Source organism: Labeo rohita, chromosome 1 (assembly GCF_022985175.1).
Source record: "Labeo rohita strain BAU-BD-2019 chromosome 1, IGBB_LRoh.1.0, whole genome shotgun sequence".
Taxonomy (NCBI): domain Eukaryota; kingdom Metazoa; phylum Chordata; class Actinopteri; order Cypriniformes; family Cyprinidae; genus Labeo; species Labeo rohita.
The window spans coordinates 33,367,214-33,393,811 of NC_066869.1; the positions used below are offsets into that span (position 1 = coordinate 33,367,214).

The following is a 26,598-nucleotide window of genomic DNA, read 5'->3' on the forward strand; positions in this document are numbered from 1 at the left end:
TAGATTCGTTGACTTTTACTGAAACTCCATTGTATAGAAAGATTAGTAATTAGACTTGAGTAAATTAGTAATTAATTTGTAAGAACTACTTACGTTGGACATAATTAAAATACGTCAGGAATGTGAATTCAGTCGTGCTAAATACATTTGAGTGCTATTAAACGAAGCAAAATCTGAATATGTGTCTGAAAGTATAATTATGAGTGCTAAAGAACATAATTATGAGAACATTTATCATGGTCTTCTGTTCTTAGAAGGTAGTCAGGGTGGTTCAGTATAACATCACTGAGGTGTCTGAGACATGTCTCGACTTGTTCAGTGAGTCACAGGAACAAAATAGATGACGAGAAGTCACCTCCTTATGTGACCTCTTTTATCTTTAGTAGGAATTTTTTTCAAATGATAAAAAAATCTTACGCGTAAACGAGTTATTTATCATATTTGTAGGAAACCTTTTTGTCACATGGTGTACCAACAAAATTGTTGGTAACATTACAGCAAGTTCCCATTAGTTAATGTTGCTTATTGTTAATGAGCAACACATTGGTTACAGTATTAATCTTTGTTCATTTTAGTTACAGTAATTAAAATGCTGTTCCTTGTTAGTTCATGTTACCTCAGGCCCATTAAATATTAACAGATACCACTTTTGATTTTAATAATGTATTAGTGAATGTCAAAACTGACATTAAGTAAGAATAATAAATGCTGTAGGAGCATTTTTCATTGTTAGTTCATGTTAGAACAATATTGCGAAGTGTTACAGATTTTTCTTTACTAGTTTACTGCTTTCTAGTTGTGGTGCTGCTCCCTAAACGGCACAACTCTGTGTACGTCAGTATGTATGTGTATATATATATTTCAGTTAAGTGTTTTTTTTTTTTTTTTTTTTTGTTGTTTTTTTTTTTTTTTTTTTTTTTTTTTACACAACCCTAATGTCTATCTATGCTTGGGTGATCTTTAATCATGCAGTCCACACACAAAACCACCCCGTGTGCCAAATACCACCTGCTCAGTCTGATGGAAATAACAAGAGGAGGGGCCGGCAATCGTCTTCGGCGGCTATGGGGCGGGCTCAGGAACCGCAACAAGTAGAAGGCGTGCACCACCCGGTTTCGGTTGAATATAATCTCAGGCTCTTCCACTTTCGTCCTCTGGCTGCATGCACAGCCCTGTTCACTGAGCTGCACCATTCATTTCCTCATCTGCAGAAAACCTGTCATCTGATCCCTTTTTGTGATCCCAGTGTATCCTCCTGAGAGCCAGCAATTCATTTCTGTCCATTTTTGTTTTGTTAATAATGTAACACAGTTACAGCAGGGCTCTCTGGAATACTTGATTTCGATTTGTCAATTGCAGTATTCAGAGGTCAGATATTCTGAATAATGTCTGTTGTCAAGGACAGCCGCTGTATAACTGATCCGCTCAATTGGGAAATCTGTGTCCTACACAGCAGTGTTTGTGTTCTGTCTCACCGCCGTCTCTGCAAGTAAGCTAATAAATTAATTTCAGCTCAAATCAATATTTTATGTCTATTTATTTAAGCAGCCGTGTAATAAGCAGGATAGTGTACCATCAGACAGTCATTATCACAAAATAAACACCAAGTTCATTAACTTCATTCTCGTCCCAAAAATTAATTTCAATATTTTTTAATGTCTAGTTATTTCAAAAGCAGCATTGTAATATGGAATAATATACAGTTGTCAGTAGAGCTGTCAGTAATGATTATTTTGGTAATCAAGTAATCAGTTGATTATTCTGACGATTAATCGAGATAATCTTTTTTTTTTTTTTTTTTTTTTTTTTTTTTTGTGATAATAAATATAGACCTAAACGAAGATAAATGTATAATAGCAATAAAGCAAATAGTTCAAATAAAGTATCAAAAGCAAGTATTTATATAGGTTCATTGAACAAAACTGTTTAAATACATAATGTATTATAAACAATAGAGCTAATGTACATTACACGTTATAGCAAATGACTGCAGAGGGCGCCAATGGCCTGACGATTATTTTTACACTTTACAGCGAAACCTAATCCTTATGTAATATTTAATTTTTAATTTAAAATGTCCACTCAATTACTAATATTTGGCCCTTTTTACGACTGAAATGCTGCATCCACTGTAATTTCATGAATATGCTGACGTCCAAACGTGTAAGAGTGAGGTTTTTTATTTTGAAATCGCGATAACAGCATATTGAGAAAGATATCGATGTATTCTGTTTGCGTCGATTTAAAAAAATATTTACCTCACAAATCTGATGAAATAGCGTTCCCAGATGACCAGATGAACGTTATAATAAATCAAAACTCGCAACAATATGCAGAGAGGGAATTTGAGATGCTCCACGCATGTAAATTATAATAGTTCATGTCCATGGAATGCGTCACTTCCCTAGTTGTCAATAGTGCTGGGCAACGATTAATTGCGATAATCACATCCAAAATAAGTTTTTGTGTACATAATATATGCGTTTGTACTGTATCATAATAAATCGTTGCCCAGCATTACAAGAAAATCCATTAAAGGTGATATAATCCTTCTGTTTTATATATAGCTACACTGTAAAAAATAAAAAAAAACAATTTGTTGAGTCAGCTTAAAACAATTTGCTACGCTGGTGCCTTAAAATTTTAAGTTCAGTCAACTAAAATAAGTTTAGTCAACTTGAAATGTTAAGTTGCACTAAGTAACAACTTAGATATTTGTGTTTGCTAAACTTAACAGATAGGTAAGTAACCCAGCTGCCTTAAAATTTTAAGTTGATTCGACTCAAATATCTAAGTTGTCATTTAGTATAATTTAACATTTCAAGTTGAATAAACTTTTTATTTTAAGGTTACAAATTATTTTAAGTCCACTCAACAAATTGTTTTTTACAGTGTAGTATAGGCGCACGCATGTAAAATCTCAAGATTTCAAGATGTATTTCATAAAATCTTGTAGGAACATAGGAACGTAATTTAAAAAAAAAAAAAAATTATATACTCCCGTCCCTACTTTGGCCAAAAAAAAAAAAATTTCAAACCAAACCTTAAAAACACGTAATTAAGAAAGTAATAGAAAGTCCAGGTTTTTGTGCTGGGTGTCAGGGAGGCTCTGAAGAGGGCAGGGTCTCTCTCTCTCTCGTTCTCGCTCTGTCTTCATCTCTCCTCCCCTCCCGTCTCTCTCCTTCTGTTCGCTCAGTCAGTCCGCTCAGAGGACGGTCAATGAGACAGACGGGCGAGTCGCTGGTTTCTTCCGTTCGGCTTCATATGCATCCGTCCGTGGATGAGTATGTCCCTGTCGGATCTATCCGGGATTAGCAGAGCCCTTATCACGCAGATATATTTCCATAAATTCTTCATCGACTCTCAGTGAATCACAGCCGGATTATCGTCATCACCATCACCATGGGTTTCTACGGCACTTTAAAGATGATCTTCTATAAAGTGAGTAAACGCCATTATTCGTGTTGGATGCACTGCGGCTTTTCTATCGATACGGCCATCCGCCTTCTCTCAGGGGGCTCGCTTTAATACCCCATCAACGCTGAAGCGACGCGACAGGAACGCTCCCATTATAAATCAGAGAAGCGGTGTACACTGCAAGTGCGCGATGTCGGTTCGTGTAATATTCAAATAGGACGCGCGCCAGTGTAATGTACACATCTTCCTTGATTATAATGCCAGCGTTCGAGTTTGTCGCGTCGCGTTCTGACCGCGTACGCGGGTAGATCAGTGCTCGTCTTTAAGGGTGCGTCGGTGAAATATGCGACTGTTTTTACGGCCACTGCGGAAAAATCTCCAGCTGACATAGAGAATCACCTTCCGCGATATTCATTCACGTGAACCTGCTTTGAGTCTCCATAAGGGGAACCTCGTGTAGAAAAGGATGGTACGCTTAAATATGTGGCGGGTTTGGAGAACAGAGTCTCCATCACTATTTCTTCACCATCTGCCCATCCTAACACACACACACTGCACCTGCGCTCCCTACATCATACATATCATCCATCCCCGTACATCTCACCAGCACCGCATCCTTTCTAGTCGTATGTACTTGTATAGATTATTTATTTCATCTTGTATAAGAGTTAACTGCTTATTTAATGTATAATCGACTCTTATTTGATAGTTCAAATGAGTATGATGCTATCGTATGTGATACTCGTCTTCCTGCACCATTCAGAGTAAACCTGTTGGTAATATTAATTTGTGCTTTGCAGTCATGTAGGCTGGAACAGTATCTGGACTCTCTCACTGTTTTTGTGATAATGTTAACATGGAACATACAGTCATGAGCTATCCTATAGCTTAAACGCTGTGATACGTGAATGATTTTGTAGTGATTTTGAGTCAGTCCGTGTGGTAAAGCATCAGTTTCTGTGCTGCCTGTTGAAGGGTGTGTATATCCTCCACTGCCTGGCGGCATCAGACCACCCGACAGTGATTGGGTCACTGTGTCATTGGTTTTGACGGAGGAAACGGAGCCACATCTGTCCCAAAACTCTCACTTTATGATAGTAAATTTAAGCGAAATGAGCATTTAAAGCAGAGAGCTTATCAGAAGCTCGCAGCCACTGCAGTTTTCAGGGTGTCCTCTGATCAGAACGAAATCGAGTGAAGTACAGTGACGTTGACAGATGCTCCAGGCAATCTCATTAATTGTTTGGTTATAAAAACGAAGCTCATTAAGGTTGTTGGATGCTCTTAGATGGACAGAATGTGAAAATAGATTATGCAATTTTAGCCCTAACCTTCACGATACTCCGTTTTTGACTTTTCGTAATTCATGAGTGTTAGGGTTTTGTGAAGTTCAGCTAAATACGTAGTCGTGACCATTCTAAGAAGCTTCTGAAATAAACAGCAAGGTTGTTCATTCATAAATCCCAGGATTTGTTCACTGAAACAGTTTATATGCCAAGACTGTACCGGTTTCCATGAACACAAGCATTCCTGTTAACCACAGACCAAGCCATTTTTGCTCTGTGGTGTCAGACATTGAGAATGATTACACAGTGACTCATCTAAAATCAGATGGCTCTCGCTGTGAACCCAAGAGAGAAGCGACAGTCTAATCCACTCAGTCAAATGAATGTATAACTAAGCAAATGAATGCTTTTACTTCGTTCATGATGTAGTAGTTTTTACCAAGTAGGCTAGACAGGTTTAGCTATTAACAGTGATTAGCAAGTGTGGCATTCCTTGTGTTTTGTGTTACACATTCTCATGGAGTAAACTGAGAGTTTTAACGCTCTCGAACACACATGCTCTTGAGTAGCTACAGGCATACACTTTCATACGTATTTAGTGTCATGCCATCTTTTTACTATCTTATCTTCATTCATGCATATTCACACACACGCCCTGCCTGTCCTATCTGTTGGACTACCTTTGCAGTGAGATCACTGGCTAAGGAATCAGCTGCGGGTTTGTCTGAAATGATCCTTGCCAAGCTGTCCTGTAAAACAAACTTGATTTGGAAGGGGTTAATAAATAAATGGGACTGTTTTAGTTGATATATGTTTAATTTTCGAATTGTTTTTGTGATTTAAAATATTACATTTGGTTTCTCTATTAATGGACGTTTCTGTTGCACTTCATCTGTGTTGCTGTTTTTTTTTTTTCTCTCCAGCCCCCATTTACTGTGAATCTCACAGCATGCGGTCACTTCAGAAATCCATACAGAGTTTCATTATCACACACACCTTTCAGCTCGACCTCACTCAAGTGTATCAAACACCTGGCTCGTCTGACATTAGATCAATTGCAGCAAGTGTGATCATGCGAGTCTTTTATTGGTTTCATTTAAATACCAAGACCAAAAAAAATGCCATCTTTACTCGAGGCCAAAACTCTTATTTAGCCACAAAAAGGTCAGCCGTGAACACGTTTACATGCATGATGTTAACCATGCAATCTGTATGGTCATCCTAACTCCATTAAATGTCACGAATGTGTTAAGCAAAACTAGGAATGCATTAACATTAAAATTGTTGCTGATAGTGATACATCAGTGATTATTTTCATGTTATGACCAATAAGAAATGAAAAGTAATTACCATTTTGTTTATATAAAAATAAAAAATGATAGAATCAGCGTTTCAAAATGCTGCAGGTGAATTTACGCAGCTCATTATTATGCATATGGTATGAAAAATGAATGTTAAAGATTTTTTTGTAACAATATAGAAGTCTTTACTGACACTTTTGATCAATGCAATGCATTATTGCTGAATATATGTATTACATATATAGATATGTATATCAATATTTATATGTATAAACATGTAAGTGATACAAATGGCTTTTTGTAGCATAATAATGCTCTTTTTCCTCAGATGTACAGTATCAGTCAAGAGTTTTAGAACAGTAATATTTTAGCCATTTATTTGATCCAAAGAAAAAAATGGAATATTTTTACTATTTAAAATAACTGTTTTCTATTTGAATATATTTTAAAATGTAATCTATTTCTGTGATCAGTTAAATTTTCAGCATCATCACTTCAGTCTTCAGTGTCACATGATCCTTCAAAATTCAGTCTAATAAGCTGATTTGCTATTCAAGAAGCATTTTTTATCAATATTTCAACAGTTACATTTTAACAGTACATTTTACAATTAAATACTTTTATATACTAATATTTTATTTAACAAGCATGCTTTAAATTGTTGATAAAGACGTTTATACTGTTACAAACAATTTCTATTTCACATAAATGCTGTTTTTCTGAACTTTCTATTCATCAAAGAAAAAAAATTGTACTAAGCTGTTTTTAACATTAATAATAATAATAATAATAATAATAATAAATGTTTTTGAGCAGCAAATCGAAACATTAGAATGATTTCTGAAGGATCGTGTGACTGGAATAATGAAATCACAGGAATAAATTACATTTCAAAATATATTTAAACAGAAGTTAAATACTAAAAATATTTCAAAATTTTGCTGTCTTTGGTGTACTTTGGATCTAATAAATGCAGGCTTAGGGAGCAGAAGAGACTTCTTTAAAAAAAAAAACTTACTGTTCAGAAACTTTTGACTGGTAGTGTATTTTTCAAACACTTTAACCAGTATTCTGTTGGTTTATTCAGTGTACACCTTTTTGATGTGAGTTTTTTTTTTTTAAAAATAATCATTAGTATATACAAATAACTGTAAGTACTAAATGTTCCTTACAAGCACTGCCATTGTGATTTGAGTATAATTTCAGACCTGTTATTTACCAGTGGCGTGATACACAACTGCATTGTAAACGGCGTGTGCCTTTTTTGTCAGTAGTGAAAATCTTTACTCATCACTCTTAATTTGAGCTTAAATCCTTAATGACTCACAAACCCTTGGCACGGCACAATGATTCATAACTTGGAGTCTATCACTGAGCTCCTCCTGAAAGTGAACTACACAGATTCACTGGCAGCTCTGTACCCTCCTAAAATAGTTTTATTCAAATGTGCTTTAGGACCTCATTGTGTTGAGGACACTGAACCCTTGTTTTTCCGGAGTAGATGCTCCGTAGCCAGGCACCAACTATGCAGCAAAAGCAGGGCCATTTTAGCTTGTGCGGGGGTGGGTGACATAGAAAGAGACAGTGAAGCATAGGGTGGCTCTTTTTTTCTCCCCTTTATGCCCATATAAATTTAGACTGTTGTGAAAGCACGGTGCCTGTCACGCCCACACAGATGTGTGTTTGTGTGTACGTGCCCCCCTTTCCAACTCCTGTGATGGGCGTGTGTTTATCCCATATACCTCTTTGAAGACTCACATGACAAGCGTTAGCATCAGCTGTCAGACTTTATCTTTTCTGTGCCATGTCACTATAAAGTGGACATGACCTTCCTTTCTTTGGCCTACATTTGGTGGTGAGAGAACTAGCACAATGCCCAACACACACTCTAGTACAATACCCACTCGCTCAGTAAACTCTTAACACAGGTGGATCAGTAGCATGTGGTTTGAGGAATGTTTTAGAAATGTTATTTGAACATCCACCCAGTCATTACTGTCAAATTGCTTTGCTGGTGGTTTGTCCTTTTTCGTAATTGTAGTGTCCTCTACAAACCCAAACTAACCAGCACTCTCCCTTTCTTTGTTTTAGATGAAGAGGAAGTTGGACCATGGCCCCGAGGTTCGACCTTTCCCTTCAGGAAAAAAGCCCTGTCCAAGGTAAATCTTCCACCTCCTTACCTGGAACTTGCAAAATGTTTTAGCATGTGTTGCATTCATTTTTATTGGGAACATTTACCTACTAGAACAGTAACAGATATGAAAGGCATAGTTATGAGAAGATCCCTCTTTATGATTTTTCTCTAATTTCAAAAATCATTAGGATATTAAATAGAGATCATGTTCCATGAAGATATTTAACAAATTTCCTACAGTAAATGTATCAAAACGTAATTTTTGATTAGTAATATGCATTAAGAACTTCATTTGGACAACTGTAAAAGTGATAATCTCAATATTTAGATTTTTTTTTTTTTTTTTTTTTTTTTTTTTTGGACCCTCAGATTTTCTAATAGTTGTATTTCAGCCAAATACTGTCCTATACTAACAGTGGAAAGCTTATTTATACAGCTTTTTAATGATGCAAATCGTTTTTTAAAAATCGACCCTTATTACTGGTTTTGTGATCCTGGGTCACATTGTTTTTTTTTTTTTTTTTTTTTTTTTGGGGTTTTTTTTAACATTTATTATTAATTTGTCAATTCATTTAATTTCTTTATATTAGTTTGTAATGTCTTTATTTATTAAATAAAAATTGAGATTTAAGATTTTAATTAATGTAAATGTAGTTAAAAAATACTAACACCAGGATGCATTAAATTGATTACAAAACACATTTTTGTTACAAAAGAAAGTTCTTTTAGGAAAAAAAAGAGAGAAAAAAAAACCCCATAAAAGTCTGGTTTCCATCCACATATTTTAATGCAAATTAAGATATCAAAAAATGCTGGATGGAAACACTAAGATGCTAATGAAAAGTGAAGTTGGAAAAAAGATGAAAAAGTAACACATACACAAACTTTCAGAAACACATTTACACAATGAATTCCTTTAAAATCCCATTCAAATCTCATCCAAAACGTCATGTGACTTTGATTCATTGTCTCCCAGACATATAGCATTTGTTTTCGATTGCTTCGATTTCAGTGTTTTGTCTTCATGCTCTTAACCACAAGTATTCAGTAATAAAAGGGCCATAAATGCTTTTTCAGTTTTGCCTAAATTTCCACAGAAATGATAATGTTCTGTAGAATGCATGGGATAAAAATGTAGCTTTATTCTTTTTTTTTTTTTTTTCACCTAAATAAAATTAGCAAATTTGATGGAAACATTTTTTTTAGATTTTTAGATTTTAATTATGATTAGCCTTCCTAGTATCCATCTAATAATCTAGTTTAGCTGAAATGTAAGAACATTTTCCTTTGCTGCCTTGCAAGAAGTAATATATACATCAGGAAATGCAAATCTAGGTTATTTTGGTCTCGCAATGACACAGAAATGACACACTGTCACTCTGAAACCACTTAAACATGGAATCGCCACCCGAGAGGTTCCTTCGTCGGCAAACCCAAGCTCAGCAGTCAGCTCTGAAGAGTGTTCATGCATTATTGTCAAGACGCAGGTGTTCTCGTGGTTTATATTAGAACAGTACACGACCAACCAGGCAGCAGTTGTGCACTGGGTAATTGAAGCATCTTGGCATCTTGGTCTCAAATCCCATTAAATATGAATCCATTATGAAACGGACCTCACTACGTGCTTGCCTGCACTCTTCCCTCTCTCATCCGTTGGTTTCTTGCAAGGTATCCGTAGGTAAGCAGAATGCAATGGAGTGCTGAATCGTCTTTTTGGTGTTAGTGTAGGGCCCCAGAGACACAAGTGCTGTAAGGACTGCTGACATGGGACAACACTCTGTGTCCCTTCCTCACCACAAGTGGAAAAAGGAATGTGCTTCAGTTCTTAATAGTTTGCATACATTAAATGCTTTTGAGCAACTATAAAAAAGAAAAGGGTTTCCATGAATGAAACAAGGATGAAGATAAACATCTGAATGAATTGATTTGGAGCAGGTGGTTGAATAAAATCATGCTGCCTGATTGAGTTCTGAGGCTGAAGTAAATGGTCATGTTGTCTAATGTTGAACCACAGCAGTGGCTCAAGTGGACTGTAGTGCTCATCTGGCACCGATTCAGGCCAACTCACCACTTTGGTTTTGGCTGTAATTCTCAAGCTATTGTTCTGAAATAAAGCCTCAGATTTTCATAGTAGCTCCATCCAATGAACCATTTTGTTTTGGAATCTTCCATAAACTCCACTGGCCTTTTTATATTCCTGAATTACCACAATACAGATGTCTCTTGTCAGAGTGACTTATAAGTTATTCACCAGAATGCCCTTAGAATATTTTTTTGCTTTGAATGTTTTAATTTCATGTGTTTTAAATCTTATTTAGCCACTGAAATCTAATTAATTTTTACGTTCTCATTCTTCTCTCCTTAACCATCACCAAACAGTCCCACAGGACTGCCGTACCCAGCCACCCCCACCACGTTTAGGGACATTCGAGCGGTCAATGGGCAGGGTCAGCAGAGACGACATATCACATCCATCCAGCCCCCCACAGGCCTGCATGAGTGGCTCCGGACCTTTCAGGTGAGCTCAACTAGTTTGTGACAAGACTTGCCAGATGTGGTTATTAGTGAACATTATCCAACGTTTTCTTTAATGCGGAAGTAAGCCAAAGGGTGAGACTTCCAGTTCATTAGCCACTATAGGGAAATAACGAGAAGAATAACAACAAACAACAACAAACCAGTGTGCTCATAATTAAGACAATAATACATTAAAATAATGTGGCATAACACCCCAATTTGCATTATCAAGCAGCAAAGCAAGCTGTTTTGTACAGCTAAAAATAGCTGGATGCGAATGTGACCAGGAAGACCTATAAAATTTACAAATGGCTATAGAGTTACATGTGTGATATTTAGTGGAAAAAAAGATATTGTGGCCATGAATTGACAATTTGTTGCCATTATTGTTTCCTCTTTCCAGAGCTTCTGCTAAAGAACATAACTTTTGTAGTCTGGTTTTAATGTATTAAGCACCTTTATTACTAACATCTGACTGAATCTAAACTCTGTTTAAAGAAGTCCACTTCCAGAACAACAATTTACAGATAATGTACTCACCCATCCAAGATGTTCATGTCTTTCTTTCTTTAGTCGTAAAGAAATAGTTTTTTTTAAAGAAAACATTTCAGGGTTTTTCTTCATATAATTGACTGCTATGGTGCCCCTAGTTTGAACTTCCAAAATGCAGTTTAAATGCGGTTTCAAACGATCCCAAAGGTGGTTGTAAATGATCCCAGCTGAGGAAGAAGGGTCTTACCTAGAGAAACGATTGGTTATTTTCATTAAAAAAAATACAATTTAAATACTTTTTAATCACAAACGCTTGTCTTGTCTTGCTCTCCCTGAACTCTGTGTATTCTGGCTCAAGTCAGTTAGGGTATGTCGAAAAACTCTGATTGTATTTTCTCCCTCAACTTCAAAAATCATTTCAAAATAATCCTCCATCACTGCAGAAGTACCGACCCAATGTTTGCAAAATGAACATGCAAAGAAGATCAAACACCATTAACAAAAAAGGTAAAACAGCGATATTGGATGATTTTGAAGTTGAGGGAGAACATGAGATGGAAATTTTTCGACATACCCTAACTGTCACGAACCGTAAAAAAACAGATGTTGGAAAGAGCAAGACAAAACGAGCGTTTGATATTAAAAAGTATATAAATTGTATTATTTTTATGAAAATAACCGATCGTTTCACTAGATAAGACCCTTCTTCCTCAGCTGGGATCGTTTACAACCGCATTTGGGATCGTTTGAAGACACATTTAAACTGCATTTTAGAAGTTCAAACTCTGAGCACCATATCAGTCCATTATATTGAGAAAAATGCTGAAATGTTTTCCTCAAAAAACATAATTTCTTTATGACTGAAGAAAGAAAGACATGAACATCTTGGATGACAAGGGGGTGAGTACATTACCTGTAAATTGTTGTTCTGGAAGAGGACTACTTTAAGCACATGTGGCCATTGTGTTGTAAGTTTGCAGCTATTTCTATCTTCATCGTCATGTCATATCCCTTTTGCTAAAACAACTCAACAATTCAAGCCCCAACAGAAAGCTGAGGCTCCACCTCAGTCAGTGTTTGCTCTGCCTTGCAGATAATTACAGGCTTCATCAGTCCTCGGGCTTAACGAAGCTGCTCTGGCATGAAATCGCAGTTACCTGTGTTGACTAAAAGGATAAAGGAGCTTTCATGTAATGAGTAAAGTTTTGCCCAAGATATGTTCTTGCTGCTTCCGAATTAATTTTGAGAGTCATGCTAGATTTCTGTTACTCAAAAAATCCTTTCATAAAATTGCAGTGGGAATGTGCACATAATCCTTTATGACGTCAAAGGCGAGTTGTTAGATGATGTCTCGGACAAATTCAATAGTCAGGTATAATATCCTCTCAGTTGTGGTCCATTTGCACCATTACGCAACGGGTTCAGATATTGTTTGGCTTATTTGCTCAGTCAGTGCTTGATGAGTTGCTTGTTTTTGTCCCAAGATATTGTAAGGCTTATTTCAGGAGGTGCAAATGACACCCCGCATCTCTATGAGTCAGCAGGTTTACTGCTTCAGTATCGCTTACGTGATTCACATTAAATGTCTCATTTCTGCATTCTACAGTAGAAGCCTGTGGTGATATATCTTAGTGACAGTTCTGTATGTTCAGGGCTGAAGTCGGGCACTAGAATTGCAACCTTGTCATTTTTGCATGGAGTTCTGGCAGTGAATGTTAAATATGTGATTTTGGAAAAGGCAAACAGTCTTTTAAATTCTCGGAAATGTCTACAATTAATATTTTTGTCTCTAGTTTTGCTTAGGAAAAGAAATAATATATATTTATATTTTCATTAATAGAAATTATTTGTTGATTGCTGCTGCTGCTACTAGTAAAAATCATTCTGTTTCTGCCACTGAGGTAATTGCGACTATCGCAAGACAAACTCATAATTTGGACTTTTTTTTTCTCAGAATTGCGAGTTTATATTATGCCATTGTGATAATTTTTTTTTAAAAAAGTAATTGCAGCTGTTTATCTCAATATTTGGACTTTTTGTCTCGCAATTGAATTGCGAGATATAAACTCGAAAATGGGCTTCTATATATTAGTATTAGTATTATTAAACTCGCTTATATTATCCAGACTTGCTCATTGTAAGTGCATTATCTATAAAATGATTTTTAAAAATAAAATGCTTTTCAAGTAAGCACAAATGACAGTGTCTTTGAAAAATAATGAAATTCATTAATAAAATTTGGTTGTAAGCTTGTATGCATCTTGGGCTTAGTTTAATTAGTTGGCTTCTATTAAAGAATTGACACAATTGAATATTTTAAACTGGTTTTCCCTCAACTGTTTAATGTTATGTAATTATTTTGAGTGGTTAAAAGAGGCAGTTATGCTTGCATAAACACATATAGACATAAACCAGCCTGTGACAACAACGCCGAGTTCCCACGGCTGAAGCGTTTCGGCAGTAAATTACGGGTGCTTTGCCTCCCCATAGTCCTCTTCTGTACATCCCTCTTCCATCATAAACATCCCTGAGCAATCCTCCTCTCTCATTTGATGCGCTTCAGAGCGGAATGACTTTGGCACAATCTCTCCGGTGCAGCACGTCCTCACTGAGAGCGAATTAAGTTCTGAGCACCATGAGATCAGCGAAACATTTTATTCAACTGGATAAAGTTGACCGCAGCTTAATATGGGGAGAGCGAACTCTGGGTACTTTCCAGCAGCCTCAAGACATGAAGTCTCTTCCGTTTGACTTACGAGAACCTTCATGGTTACGTTCATGCCAGAAGTTACCATTTCAAGGAACCGTTTGCTGCTGTATAACAGCTTCTCCAGTCCTAATTGAAATGTAAATCTAAAGCTCTTATTGTAAATGGGTATGCGCATGCTTTATATGTTCTTAGTAACACGTGCTGGTGTGTGTTACAGAGCTGGAGTGGCCCAGAGAAGCTGCTTGCGCTGGATGAGTTGATTGATAGCTGTGAGCCAACGCAGGTGAAACACATGATGCAGGTGATCGAACCACAGTTTCAGAGAGACTTCATCTCACTCCTGCCCAGAGAGGTAAATATAACTCTAAAATCACTCATTTTAATATTCAGAAACTTCATCAAATGCACTCTTTTCCCCAGAAACTTTTGATGCTACTAACCTAGCAAACTTGGGCAAGTCCAGTCACAATTTTTTCAGTGCTGTATTAGCCTTGCAAATAAAACTTCCCAACTGGTAGTTTCAAAACAATGTACTCAGATTAGATATGGCCAGATTAAGACACATTTGTGTCCAAAAGTGTGCAACAGTCAGGTTCCGGAAGTAAAAATCCCATTCATTTTCTCCATAGTGTTACTAATTTTAATGATAACTTACAAAAAGCTAAATTCAAACCTTCTCTGAGTGAAGAGGTTGTTAATGAATGCTTTGTTAAACCCGCTCGATTATAACTTTTTTTTTTTTAATCAAGTCAATCAAGTCAGTGGATCATTACTGATAAACTATATTACCCATAATTCTGCAAAGAATTCATGATAAGCATTAGAATTATGACAAAAAAAACACTTTAGTGCCCACCCATTTTTATATAGATACATATTTTGCCATTGACCAAAAATATATATTTTTTGAATATATAATCTACATTTTTAACTTACATTTTTATGTATCCTTTTTTTTTATTGTTGATTGTAGTTCTTTCCTACATTAAAGCCTTTAAGTACACAGTCTTGTACCTTTTTGTCTTTTTGACTGTTTTTGACACACTACCTGTCAAAAGTTTTTGAACAGTAAGTTTTGTAAAGAAGTCTCTTCTGCTTATCTAGCTTGCATTTATTTGATACAAAGTACAGCAAAAACAGTAAAAATGTTAAATATTTTTACAATTTAAAATAACTGGTTTCTGGTTGAATGTTTTAAAGTGTAATTTATTCCTGGGATTTTAAGGCTGAATTTATAGCATCATTACTCCAGTCACATGAGCCTTCAGAAATCATTGTAATATTCTGATTACTGCACAAAAAACTTTTGAATGGTATAGTGTATAATGTTACAAAAGCTTTTTATTTCAGATAAATGCTGATCTATACATCAAAAAATCCTGAAAAATGTACTCAACTGTTATAAATATTGATAATTTAAAAAAAAAAAGTTCTTGAACAGAAATCAGCATATTAAAATGTTAAGGATCATGGGACTGGAGTAATGATGCTGAAAATGTAGCTTTGATCACAGGAATAAATTACATTTTAAAATGTATTCAAATAAAAAGCAATTATAACTAATAAAAATATTTCACAGTATTGCTGCTTTTGCTGTATTTTGGATTGGCAGGCTAAAAGACAGTAAAAATCTTGCTGTTCCAGTTAAAAAAGATTAAATGGAAAATAAATAGGAAAAATACTTCTGGAACTAAGGAAGCTGAAAAAAAGTTGAACACTGTATTCATCAAACATGCTCTCGTGGCAGTTTGTAACAGTTATGATTTTGTAAATTGTATGCAAATTTGTATATATTTGTACATTTGTACATCTCATCATTTTTTTTTTTTTTTTTTTTTTTTTTTTTTTTTTAGTGTTTTCAAGCCATGAACTTGAAACAGACCTTTTCATTTCTCTTAATTTTAACAGTCTTGCACCTTATGCCACTGATATTTAACAGAGTGGTTTTTAGAGCGTAGTAAGTGCTGGAGTTCATTTGACAGGCATGTCCTCTGTTACACCTCTTCAGAGAGATGTTACAAGTCTCTCAGCTGCTATTCAGGAATATAGAGAGGAAACTCCCCCATCCCCTTTCCTTCCTCTGCTCTTTTTCTTTTTTTAATGGCAGCCCTCTCTTCCTTTCATCCTCTCATCTTCCTGTCACAGTTTCAGCTTGCCTTTCTTTTTCTCCATCACCTGTCATCTTGTCCCCCTCCTTCCTGGCTCTCCTCCCCATCAGGTTGTTTTTCTTCAGTGTCGGTGCAGTAGTATTCAGGGTGTGTCTGTCTGCCTGACTGAAGCAGATTGTGGAAAAAGCACCTCTAGGCGAATACTGTACACACTGTGGAATCTCAGGCTGCAACCTTTATGTTAGATTGCATAAGAAATGGTGGAACTGTTTGGACATGCTCTGTCTTCACTGAGGTCTTTGCAAAATTCAACACACTTGAGTTTTCACTACTTCCCAAAGTGTTCATTTTAAATCATTTGAGATTTAAAAACATACTTATTAAAATTGGTTTCAGTTGCCCGGTATTCTGTTTAATCACTTTTGTCAGACTTTCGTGTATTTTTGTCTGAAATCCTATGCTGTATAAACCTATAAAATCAAAATTCTGTTTTATCCCCGTTGTAGCCTACCTTCTATAGCATCTATTACAACATCTACATACTTTTTCTATAACATCTATCTTTCTCACTCTCTCCTGTCTGTCTGTCTTGTTGTAGTTGGCCTTACATGTATTGTCGTTTCTGGAGCCAAAGGATCTGCTTCAGGCAGCTCAGACGTGTCGTTACTGGCGCATTCTAGCAGAGGATAACCTGCTCTGGAGGGAAAAATGCAAAGAAGAAGGTGATTTTACTTCTTTCCACCAACTCTGTGTCTTTGAAAATTCATCCCTTAACTATATGTATATAAATAAAATGTGGTTAATACATCATGCACTGAATCATTAGTGTCACCAACATAGAAAACTTCTGTTTTGCAGGTATTGACGAACCCTTGCACATAAAGAGAAGGAAGGTTATCAAGCCAGGGTTCACACACAGTCCCTGGAAGAGTGCCTACATTAGACAACACAGAATAGACACCAACTGGAGGAGAGGAGACCTCAAATCACCTAAGGTAGCTGTGTTGTTCACTGCTTATTCTTAATCCTGATTCACCGGTACATTCCCTGATCCTGGCCTACGTAGTTGTCTTCTCGGGATATACAGCCATTTTAAATGAGATTCCAAAAGTTTGACTAGTCACAAATGGCACATGTAACGTGTACACATCGATACATCACAGGAAGTATGTATTAATATCCAGGAAATAAATTAATACATTTTTAATATATAACTTAAATTATATATACACTACCATTTTTAATTTATTTAATTTAATTTATTTTTTTGCTCACCAAGCCTGCATTTATTTGATCCAAAGTACAGAAAAAAAAAGTAAAATTGTGAAAAAATTACTATTTAAAATAACTGTTTATTCAAATATTTTTTAAAATGTAATTTATTTCTCTGAATTTTAGCATCATTACTCTAGTCACACAATCCTTAAGAAGTCTTTCTAATATTCTTATTTGCTGTTTAAAACACATTATTATTATTATTATTATTATTATTATTATTATTATTATTATTATTATTATTATTTTGTAGAAAACTGAGTAGAATTTTTTTCAAGTTTCCTTGATGAATAGAAAGTAGAAAAATAGCATTTATCTAAAATAGAAATATTTTGTAACATTATAAATGTCTTTATCATCACTTTTGATCAACTTAAAGCATCCTTGCTAAATAAAAGTATTAATTTCTATAATTCAAAAAAAAAAAAAATACTGACTTTAAATGGTAATGGAAGTTTAAATGGTATAGTGTATGATGTTACAAAAGCTTTTTATTTCAGATAAATGCTAATCTTTGGATCTTTATGTTCATCAAAGAATCATGAAAAAATTTACTCAACCTTTTAAACATTGATGATATTAAAAATAAAAATGTTTGTTGAACAGCAAATCGGCATATTAGATATTTAGTGTGACACTAAAGTCTGGACTAATGATGCTGAAAGCTTTGCTGTAGCTTTGATCACACTATTAAAATAGAAAGCAGTTATTTTAAATAGTAAAAATATTTCAAAACTTTACTCTTTTTGCAGTCTAAGTAATGGCTGCTTGAATATTCAGCTTTGCAATCATAGGAATGATATATATAAAAAATATTAAAATAGGAAACAATTATTTAAAATGGTAGTATTTCACAATAATTACTGTTCTTACTGTATTTGATCAAATGCAGCCGAGATAAGCATTAGATACTTTCAAAAACATTTAAAAAATCTTCCCAACCCCAAACTTTTGGACAGACCGACAGATAAATTTGCTTCTACTCTTTTGCCTTGATTTCATTTTCCTCGTTCCTTGTTACTGTAAGGTATAATATTCAATCACTTTAATCACTTAGGCAGAATTGGCACTTAAAACTGTTTTTTATTGCTTTTTATAGCCTTAGTCTTTGTCTCATTTGGAATTCCTTTTGAAAGACACCCATCAGCCTGGGGCCCAGGTTTGGAACAGAAATGTTTAAAAAATTACCTGCACCAGCCTGAAAAAAGCTACTTAAAAAAAAATCACTCAAAGGCACGTTAGGGTGCCAAAAAATCTGAATCTTCAGTTACGCATGTACACATGCTTCAGCTGCACCAGACCGACCGGCAACAGCAGTGGTTTACCTCACTCGTTTGTTACCATGGTGACCATGAACCTGTGGGCTCCTGCTCATCTGTCATGTTATTGAAAGCTGCTGTGTCATTTGCCACATCAGCAGCATCACATCGTTCTCACACATCACTGAAATACTAGCATTTGTGTTCATTTTGTAATTACTCCTTTTTCTCTGCTGTGGCTTTCTTCTATTTTCAGGTGTTGAAAGGCCATGACGACCATGTCATCACTTGTCTCCAGTTCTGTGGAAACCGCATAGTGAGCGGCTCAGACGACAACACACTCAAAGTATGGTCTGCTGTTACTGGAAAGGTGAGTTTTGTTTTTTTCCTTCATTTATTTTAAGGACATAATAAAACACACAAGCACTGATAAATATACAAATGACTGAATACATGAATTTTCACAAATGTAAAAATAATAATTACAGCAGATGATTCCGCTTAAAATGAGATCAAACACAATTAACAAATATGTATTTGGGTCACACTTACATATTAGTGGTTAAAATAATTGCCTTTAAATCCACTATCCATGTCAAAGACGATAACTTAATTTTCCTAATTGCGACTGAATAATTAATTGGTTATGGTATTGTGCGGTTTGGCTTTTTACCATTTTTCATTATGTTTGGTAGCTTTGCTTATGTTTTTGAAATGTTTTCAGATATTTGATGTATCCGTCTTGACGTTTGCACATCGATGTGCAGCTGTCTGCTCTTTGTCCTCTTCTCACTCTCTCTCATGGGATGCGTGTTTTCATTGAACATGCTTGTACTGCAGCACTCACCGCCGTCTCAGTTCATCCAGAAAACCTGCACACGACCATCTTCATCACTTATTCACATGAGAACGTGAGGAGTCATGTTCTATTGAACGCTAAGATGATCACTAACTACAAACACAGTGTCTTTCTGGCTGACAGTCTCTCTCTCTTGCTTTCTCACCTCCATTCTCTGCCATTCCCTTTCTCCTGCACTTTAAGGATTCATTGCGCTAGCTGATGCTGTGACATGGTCCTTGTGCTGCAAGTTTATGGCAGTTGTAAAATACTGTGTGTGCGTTTCACTCATCACGCAGCGCTGCCCTTTCCATCCTGACCTCCATTTTCATTCAGAGACTAATGAAATCTCTCCTTGTGATGTTCACTATCCTACCAGATACTAACGCTGGTGTTATCTTCCACATTTGTTAGATTTTTCTCTTTTCCATTCTCTATGTGACTCTCACTAGTCCGCTTTTCACAGAAGAGGATCTCAAATCATTCCCAAGGTTATCAGCCTTTGAGCTTCTGTAATCAAATTAGCGCGCATTGATTGGCTCTCGTCTTATCACGGCAGAGACGCGATTGGTTCAGCAGCAACATGCTGTCTGATGAGAGACATCATCGTAGCAGATGGCAGATGCGCCATGATTAGGGTCATCGCCGCATATATGGCAGGCTGCCTTTTTGTTCCCATCATGCAGTGCTGTTTGCGGAGCTGTCGAAAAGAAGCACCAGCTTGAAAAAGCTTGTAAAGCTTGGATCAGCTTCTGTTGCTGAGAATTATATCCAGAATCTTTCAAATAAGGCTAAAACAGTCATTCGTCCAATCGGAGAGTGCGCTAACCATATTTTCATGAATAAATATATATTCATGTATAAAATGTATCCGTGTTTGTAAAAACAAATAGTTTGTGAAAGATTTTAAAAGTAATTTTGAGCACAATATCAGCATTAAATATTTTATATCAGCTAATAAACATCTAAAATAAAATAAATAGCTAAAAGTTAAATATACACTACCAGTCAAAAGTTTTTGAACAGGAAGATTTTTGATGCTTTTTAAATAAGTTTCTTCTGCTCACCAAGCCTGCCTTGAATTAAGTACACAGTGTTAAAATAAATTTAAAATAACTGCTTTCTATTTTAATATATGTTAAAATGTAATTTATTCCTGTGATTTCAAAGCTGAATTTTTAGCATCATTACTCCAGTCACATGGCCCTTTTATCATTCTAATATTCTGATTTGCTGCTCAAAAAACATTGAAAACAGTTGAGTAGAATTTTTTTCAGGTTTGTTTTCTAAACACAGACATTTTAAAATGTCTTAATCTTCTCTCCTGATCAATTTAAAGCTTAAAGCATCCTTGCTGAATAAAAGTAATCATTTCTATTTCTATTATATATATATATATATATATATAGAAAGAGAGAGTAATGATGCTGACAATTTAGCTTTGATCATAAAAATTACATTTTTAAATATATTAAAATAGAAAAAAGTTGTTTAAAATAGTAAAAAAATCAAAATGTTACTGTATTTGCTATACTTTGGATTAATAAATGCAAGCTTGGTGAGCAGAAAAGTCATCAAAAAAAAAACTGGTAGCATGTATTATTTTAATTCAAGATTTAAATATAGTTACATTATAATAAAATATATTTTTAATTGCCGATATCAGACGATAATTTTTTTCGTGCCTCTATATTGTTCACCCCTAATATGAAAGAGAATATAGCTGGATGAATAGTGTCTCAAGTCTGATGCAATGCTTTAGAGAGTCCTTCGGCACTGACTGTGGCCAATTAAACAGGAAATGCTGTGTCTTTTGAAGAGGCTGTCAGGAAGTGAAACAGCGAAGCAGGGGACAGTGGGATTTAGTGCGACTGCTTTTCTTCTACTGTTCTTTCCTACTTTCTATTCATTTCTGCGGTTCACTCAGCTGTAAGCTGTTAACTGTCTGTTTGAATACATTAATAACATCCAGGATACATTCTTTTTTGTTTTTAAATATTTGTGTTTTCCACATCACGCAGTCACGTTTGATCAGCAGTCTGCTGTCTTGTTGTCATGGCCACAGCCGCAAATGTTATTTCGGCCGCATTGCCTCTCTGAATCTATGGATGTGGCCCTCCCTCCCTTCTGTTTCATTGCTTCGTTCTTCTCTTTCCGCTTCTCTTACAGTCTCTCTGTCTTCTTGACCTTGGGTCTGTTTACTTTTCCTTTCGCTACACTTCAGTTCACCATTTAAGTGTTGTAAACCCCAGGAGCTCAGCTCACAGGACGCAAGACGCTCACAGGCAGATACTCACCCTCTGAGACTAAAACCTTCTCGGGTTGGGATCGATAGCAGATCTAGACAAATAGGCTCCTGTGGGTCATAGGTCCAGATTTTGTACATCACCAACCCCCATATACACACATTCTCACACAAATTTTTTTTTACGAGTTGACCTCCATTTTGTCTAAAGAATGAAAGCGTGTGCTTTCTCTTTGTATTGTGGTTGGATGTCTCATTGTCCAAGTTTCTTTCCATTCTTTGTTTGCTTTGCTCTGATATTGTCTGAGGATAAAAGCCAGGACCGAAGAATGTCATAGTGAGAGAATACTTGGAATTCCTTTGCACACAAGTACTCCGTTCTCATTAAAACGCCCTTTGCTGTTTTCACTCATTATATTGCTGTTCATTTTGAGTTTAAATATTAAAACAATAAAACCGCCATTCGCAAAAATCTGTCCAAAGGGGCCATTTTGCTGCAGTCCATCTGTTGGAAGCAGCAGGTTTCTTTCTGTGTAGGTAAGAAGGTGCCCTTCACTGCTGATTTGAGACCAGATTAACAGCTTTTCCCATAATAGATAATGTTTATTGGGAGTTGGCAGCAACACCACCATGGGCTGGTTCCCTCTGTTTCTAGAAGTAATTCATGAATAACTTGAGAGGAGAAGATTATAGTTTATAGAGAAATACTGCTTGCTATAAGTTGTATTTTAATGAAAGCCATTCTATGCACATTAAAAAGCAAGGTTTTTGAGACATGTAGTCTTGACATTTAGTCTTTTTGAAAAGTTCAGTTTGAACCTTTTTTGATATTTGAGTTTATATTTGTTCAGTCTACTGCTTGAATTGTTACGATCATACCCAGATTTGTAACCTAATGGAAGAATTTGCCCATAAGAGTTAGAACCTCAGATTTTTTTTTTATGAACCTTGCTTCTAAGAATAATTAGCTAGACATGTTTTCAGCTGAATCTAAAAAACTGTTTAGGAAGCGCTTGGAAAACCACATTAGAGAATGTATACTGGTTGATAAATTTAAATTGCTAAATTGTTGTTGTTTTATAGCTCATCCCAGTGTCATTAGCCAGGTATGAAAATAACTAAATGTCTGAGCAACGCCTGATATGAGCAGTAGATGAACTGATGGGCGTGCCGTGGATTACAGACCATCTTCACCCACGCTAGCATGATAATGCTATTACTGGCCTCCTTCCATAGTAAATGAATGGGCCTCATGCTGTGTGTAATAGGAAAGTGATTTTGAGGAAAGATTAGGCTCTAACACAGCATCCTGCTCATTTGAACGTGTGCCACGCTTGAGGATGTGTACAGCACGATAAGCTTCTGATGAGGGATGAATGTGACTGAAACATAAGCAAAGAGATGAGTTGTTTTGAACTAGGATCAAGTTAAGAATAGGGGCTGCTGTGATCTTTGGTTTTAATGTTGTTGTCTCAATGGCATGACCAACAAAAACTACACGGTTCAGATTTTATGATAAATAGATGAGGTGTTTCAGAGATAATCTGTGCACCACGTCGTGGATTATATGTAGCACTCTTTCTCTGTCTCACTGGGAGCTGTCAGACTCATCTCCTTGAGTCGAAAAGGATTCTTCCTAAAACTTCAGAGACGATCACTAGCACTCTGAAGCAACGGAGGTTTCCTCTGTGCCGGTTGTATGGACATGCTTGACGTCTCGGTTTCAAAACGCCTGTGGAACATTCCTTATATAGTGACAGTGAGACTTGGGCAACATCTCTCTCTTTGTCACATCACAACCAGCCCTGGGCTAAAACGTATTTAATCTGGCTTCTGTGAGATGTGTCGACGGGATTTACCCACAGCTCTTTTCACCTGTGCAGTGATGAGTGGCGTGGAAGGTTTTGGTGGCCACAAAAGGTTATGTGGATATCTTGAAAATAAAACTAAATAAATGGCGAAAGGCTTTTCACACTGTGCTTAAAGCTGCATTTCTCACTTGTAATTTTTGAAAGGAAAACATAGCCAGGCTAGCCCTGTTTTTCAATAGTGCGGTTTCCTAGCCTTGGAAAGGTCATTGCAGTTATTACAATCATGGAAAATTCTGTAGTTAATAGAAATATTGTTACAATTATTGTAACACAATAAGGTTCATAAGTTAACATTAGTTAACATAAATTAAGAACAATACTTCTACAACAGTTATTAATCCTAATGTTAATTTCAGCATTTACTAATGCATTATTAAAGTCACAAGTTGTGTTTGTGTTAATGCACTGTAAACTAACATGAACAATGAACGACTGTATTTTTAATTAACTAGAATTGATAAAGTTTAATAAATGGTGTAATAAATGTATTTTTCATTGTTCGTTCATATTAGTTTATACATTAACCAATGTTAACACGACACCTTATTGTAAAGTGTTACCAGAAAATGTTATGTGCAATTATAAAATATAAAGTATTACAAAATATTTATTTGGTTTAAAAAAAAAATGTTGAGTATGTAATCTCTAGGGGGAAGAAACATTAAAAAAAATAATAATAAAATAAAATGAATTTAAAGTAAATAAATATTTATATAAATAAAGATATTATATTTATGCACATGAAGACAGTTTTTAAGATACAATAAGGGTTATTTTAGGGGTGAGCAATATTACCAAAAAAAGTTAAAAATCAAATACTTTTTAATGGAAAAGTTATGGAAATTAATAAAATGCTAAGTAGTTCATATAAATATTCTTGTTATGCTCTGTTATACAGTATTTTTTAAAATTTTCTGTAAAATCCCATAGATAGATAGATAGATAGATAGATAGCCTTAGGAAAATATTGTTAGAAAGTTACAGCAAGTTATTTGGAAACAAACAACAAATCATAAACATTCTCAGTGCTTACTTCATAAAATATTCATGAGCTTTTTGTACCGTTTAGTTTTAGCACCTGAGGGGAAAAAATATTATTGAACAGCGGCGACAAATGTTAACTGGAATAAAATAGCAACAGTATTATGTTTGTATTTCAGTAGTATTTCAGAAGTCTTAAAGTGATAAGCAGATTTATTTGCCAACATTTCCACAGATAAACTAGCAAGTACTAAAGCAGCTACTTGCGCTTTGTACCCTAAGGGTATGCAAACACTAACGTTAACCTGGTGTTTCCGGATCTACAGTGTGAAATCTCAAAAATTTTCCAGGATTATGTACTGAGGGTGAAGTATGAATTGTGTGAAACCTTGGGTTTATATCAACAGTTTCAGGTCTGAAAGCCCATGAGACTGTTTATGCAATGTTCAAAAGCAGCTCTCTGCCTCTGGAGGTCACCTTTCGTGGAGATGTTTATGCTGTCGCAGGAGGCCTGGGTGTGACAGGACGTACTGTAGAGAGGAGTGAGGAGGTCACAGGGAGAGTATGAGCATATGCCTTTGCTCATACTGTGAAAACAGCCCTCCGGCCTCCATCCCTCCTGTTTACTTCTTTCTTTCATCACATCTTTCAGTCATCCTAAAGCCTTTTGGCTCCATTTCACGCTCTCTCCCCTCATTTTCGCTGCTTTATTCTGCTTTTAATTTCCTGCGACTCTCTCCTCCCCCTCCCTCGCTCTCTCCAGCCATGACTCAGACTGCACCTTTGGCTGACCACCAACTCCTTAACATGCAGACTGCAGCACTCCTGCCCAAACCCTCCACCCACTTCTGCATCAGAGAAACAAACACACCCAGTCGGAGATTACGTTCTTATGCTGATCCTGCAAATCATATATTATGGAAAATACATCTAAATCTGTTCTTAAATTAGTGCAAACCTCTTGTTTGCAGCCTGATGGTCTTAACACCCTCACTAAAGATATTTAAATGGATTTTATGGTAGCTGTAGTTAGGTAATTATCTCCATACCATTCATATGCAATGAGGATAGCCCAGTGTTGTTTTAGTTGTTTGTATACTATTATTGTGCGTGTTGTTAAACTAGCATTTTTTGCATTTTATAAGTATTAGTAATTTTATATGCTGTATTTTTAGAACTTATTTTAGTATTTAGAACTTTTAGAATTTCAGAACATATTTCACTTTTAAGTTAAAATATTAACAACATTGGTCCAACCTCTAACCAACTGTTCAGTCTCAGAAAGCTTGGTACTAATTTGTGACCTTGGACCACTGGTGGTTGTTGTTTTTTTTTTTGAAATTGTGATTTATACGTCATCTGATTTGATGTATGGCTTGTTAGGATAGGACAATATTTGGCTGAGATACAACTATTTGAAAACCTGGAATCTGAGGGTGCAAAAATCTAAATATTGAGAAAATGACGTTCTTAGCTATTCATATTACTTATCAGAAATGAAGTTTTGATATATTTAAAGTAAGAAATTTACAAAATATCTTCTAGGAACATAATCTTTACTTAATATCTTAATGATTTTTGGCATAAAAGGAAAAATTGATCATTTTGACCCATAAAATGTATTGTTGTACATGCTAGGGTTTGTACTAAAACTCTTTCTACCCAAATATCCATTAGCTGTGTCAACCCTAGAAACGTTTTGTGTTCACGAGAACCATTCCACACACTATCATTTACTTTGTTTTCCTTGTATACCCTCCTTTAACTCCTTTACAGAGTCCAGGCTCAAAAGCTTAACTGTATTTCCCAGACAGATGATGTTCAAACTACAGTTCCCACAAACCATTGTAGTCTGTGGTTTGATAATGAAAAGCTTTGAGGGTTAGGTATGAAAATAGGCGGGTTAGCAATGAAAACAGCTGCTCCAAACAGTCTGCTCGCCATCAGAGACATGAATGTGCACGCCAGTCCTGGCCATTCACAGATACGGTGGGTTTCGATCACAAGGACGAGGGTGCTGAAATGCGAGCCGCTTCAGTCCGGCGAGCGCGATGTGGATTTTTGGAAGGAGACTAAACAAAATAAGCACTGGCACTTTACCGCCCCGGCCGCAATTTGCACGGTATCTTCTTCCCTAAGATTAGATGTGGACTGTAAAATGAGT

General features: G+C 35.8%; 1 protein-coding gene across 3 annotated transcripts in view; it reads left to right on the plus strand.

Moving 5' to 3' along the window:
- fbxw7 (F-box and WD repeat domain containing 7) overlaps nucleotides 1–26,598 on the plus strand; it is a 193,978-nt gene that overhangs the window by 157,111 nt on the left and 10,269 nt on the right. For 2 of the 3 annotated variants that reach the window (XM_051107310.1, XM_051107316.1), the window contains 6 exons: nucleotides 8,096–8,163; nucleotides 10,518–10,656; nucleotides 14,075–14,209; nucleotides 16,564–16,687; nucleotides 16,824–16,960; nucleotides 18,756–18,869. In XM_051107310.1, coding sequence (XP_050963267.1) covers nucleotides 8,096–8,163; nucleotides 10,518–10,656; nucleotides 14,075–14,209; nucleotides 16,564–16,687; nucleotides 16,824–16,960; nucleotides 18,756–18,869 — 717 coding nt within the window. Of the gene's footprint in view, nucleotides 1–3,118; nucleotides 3,442–8,095; nucleotides 8,164–10,517; nucleotides 10,657–14,074; nucleotides 14,210–16,563; nucleotides 16,688–16,823; nucleotides 16,961–18,755; nucleotides 18,870–26,598 lie in introns of those variants that run through there. The other variant, XM_051107324.1, reaches the window with a different exon arrangement.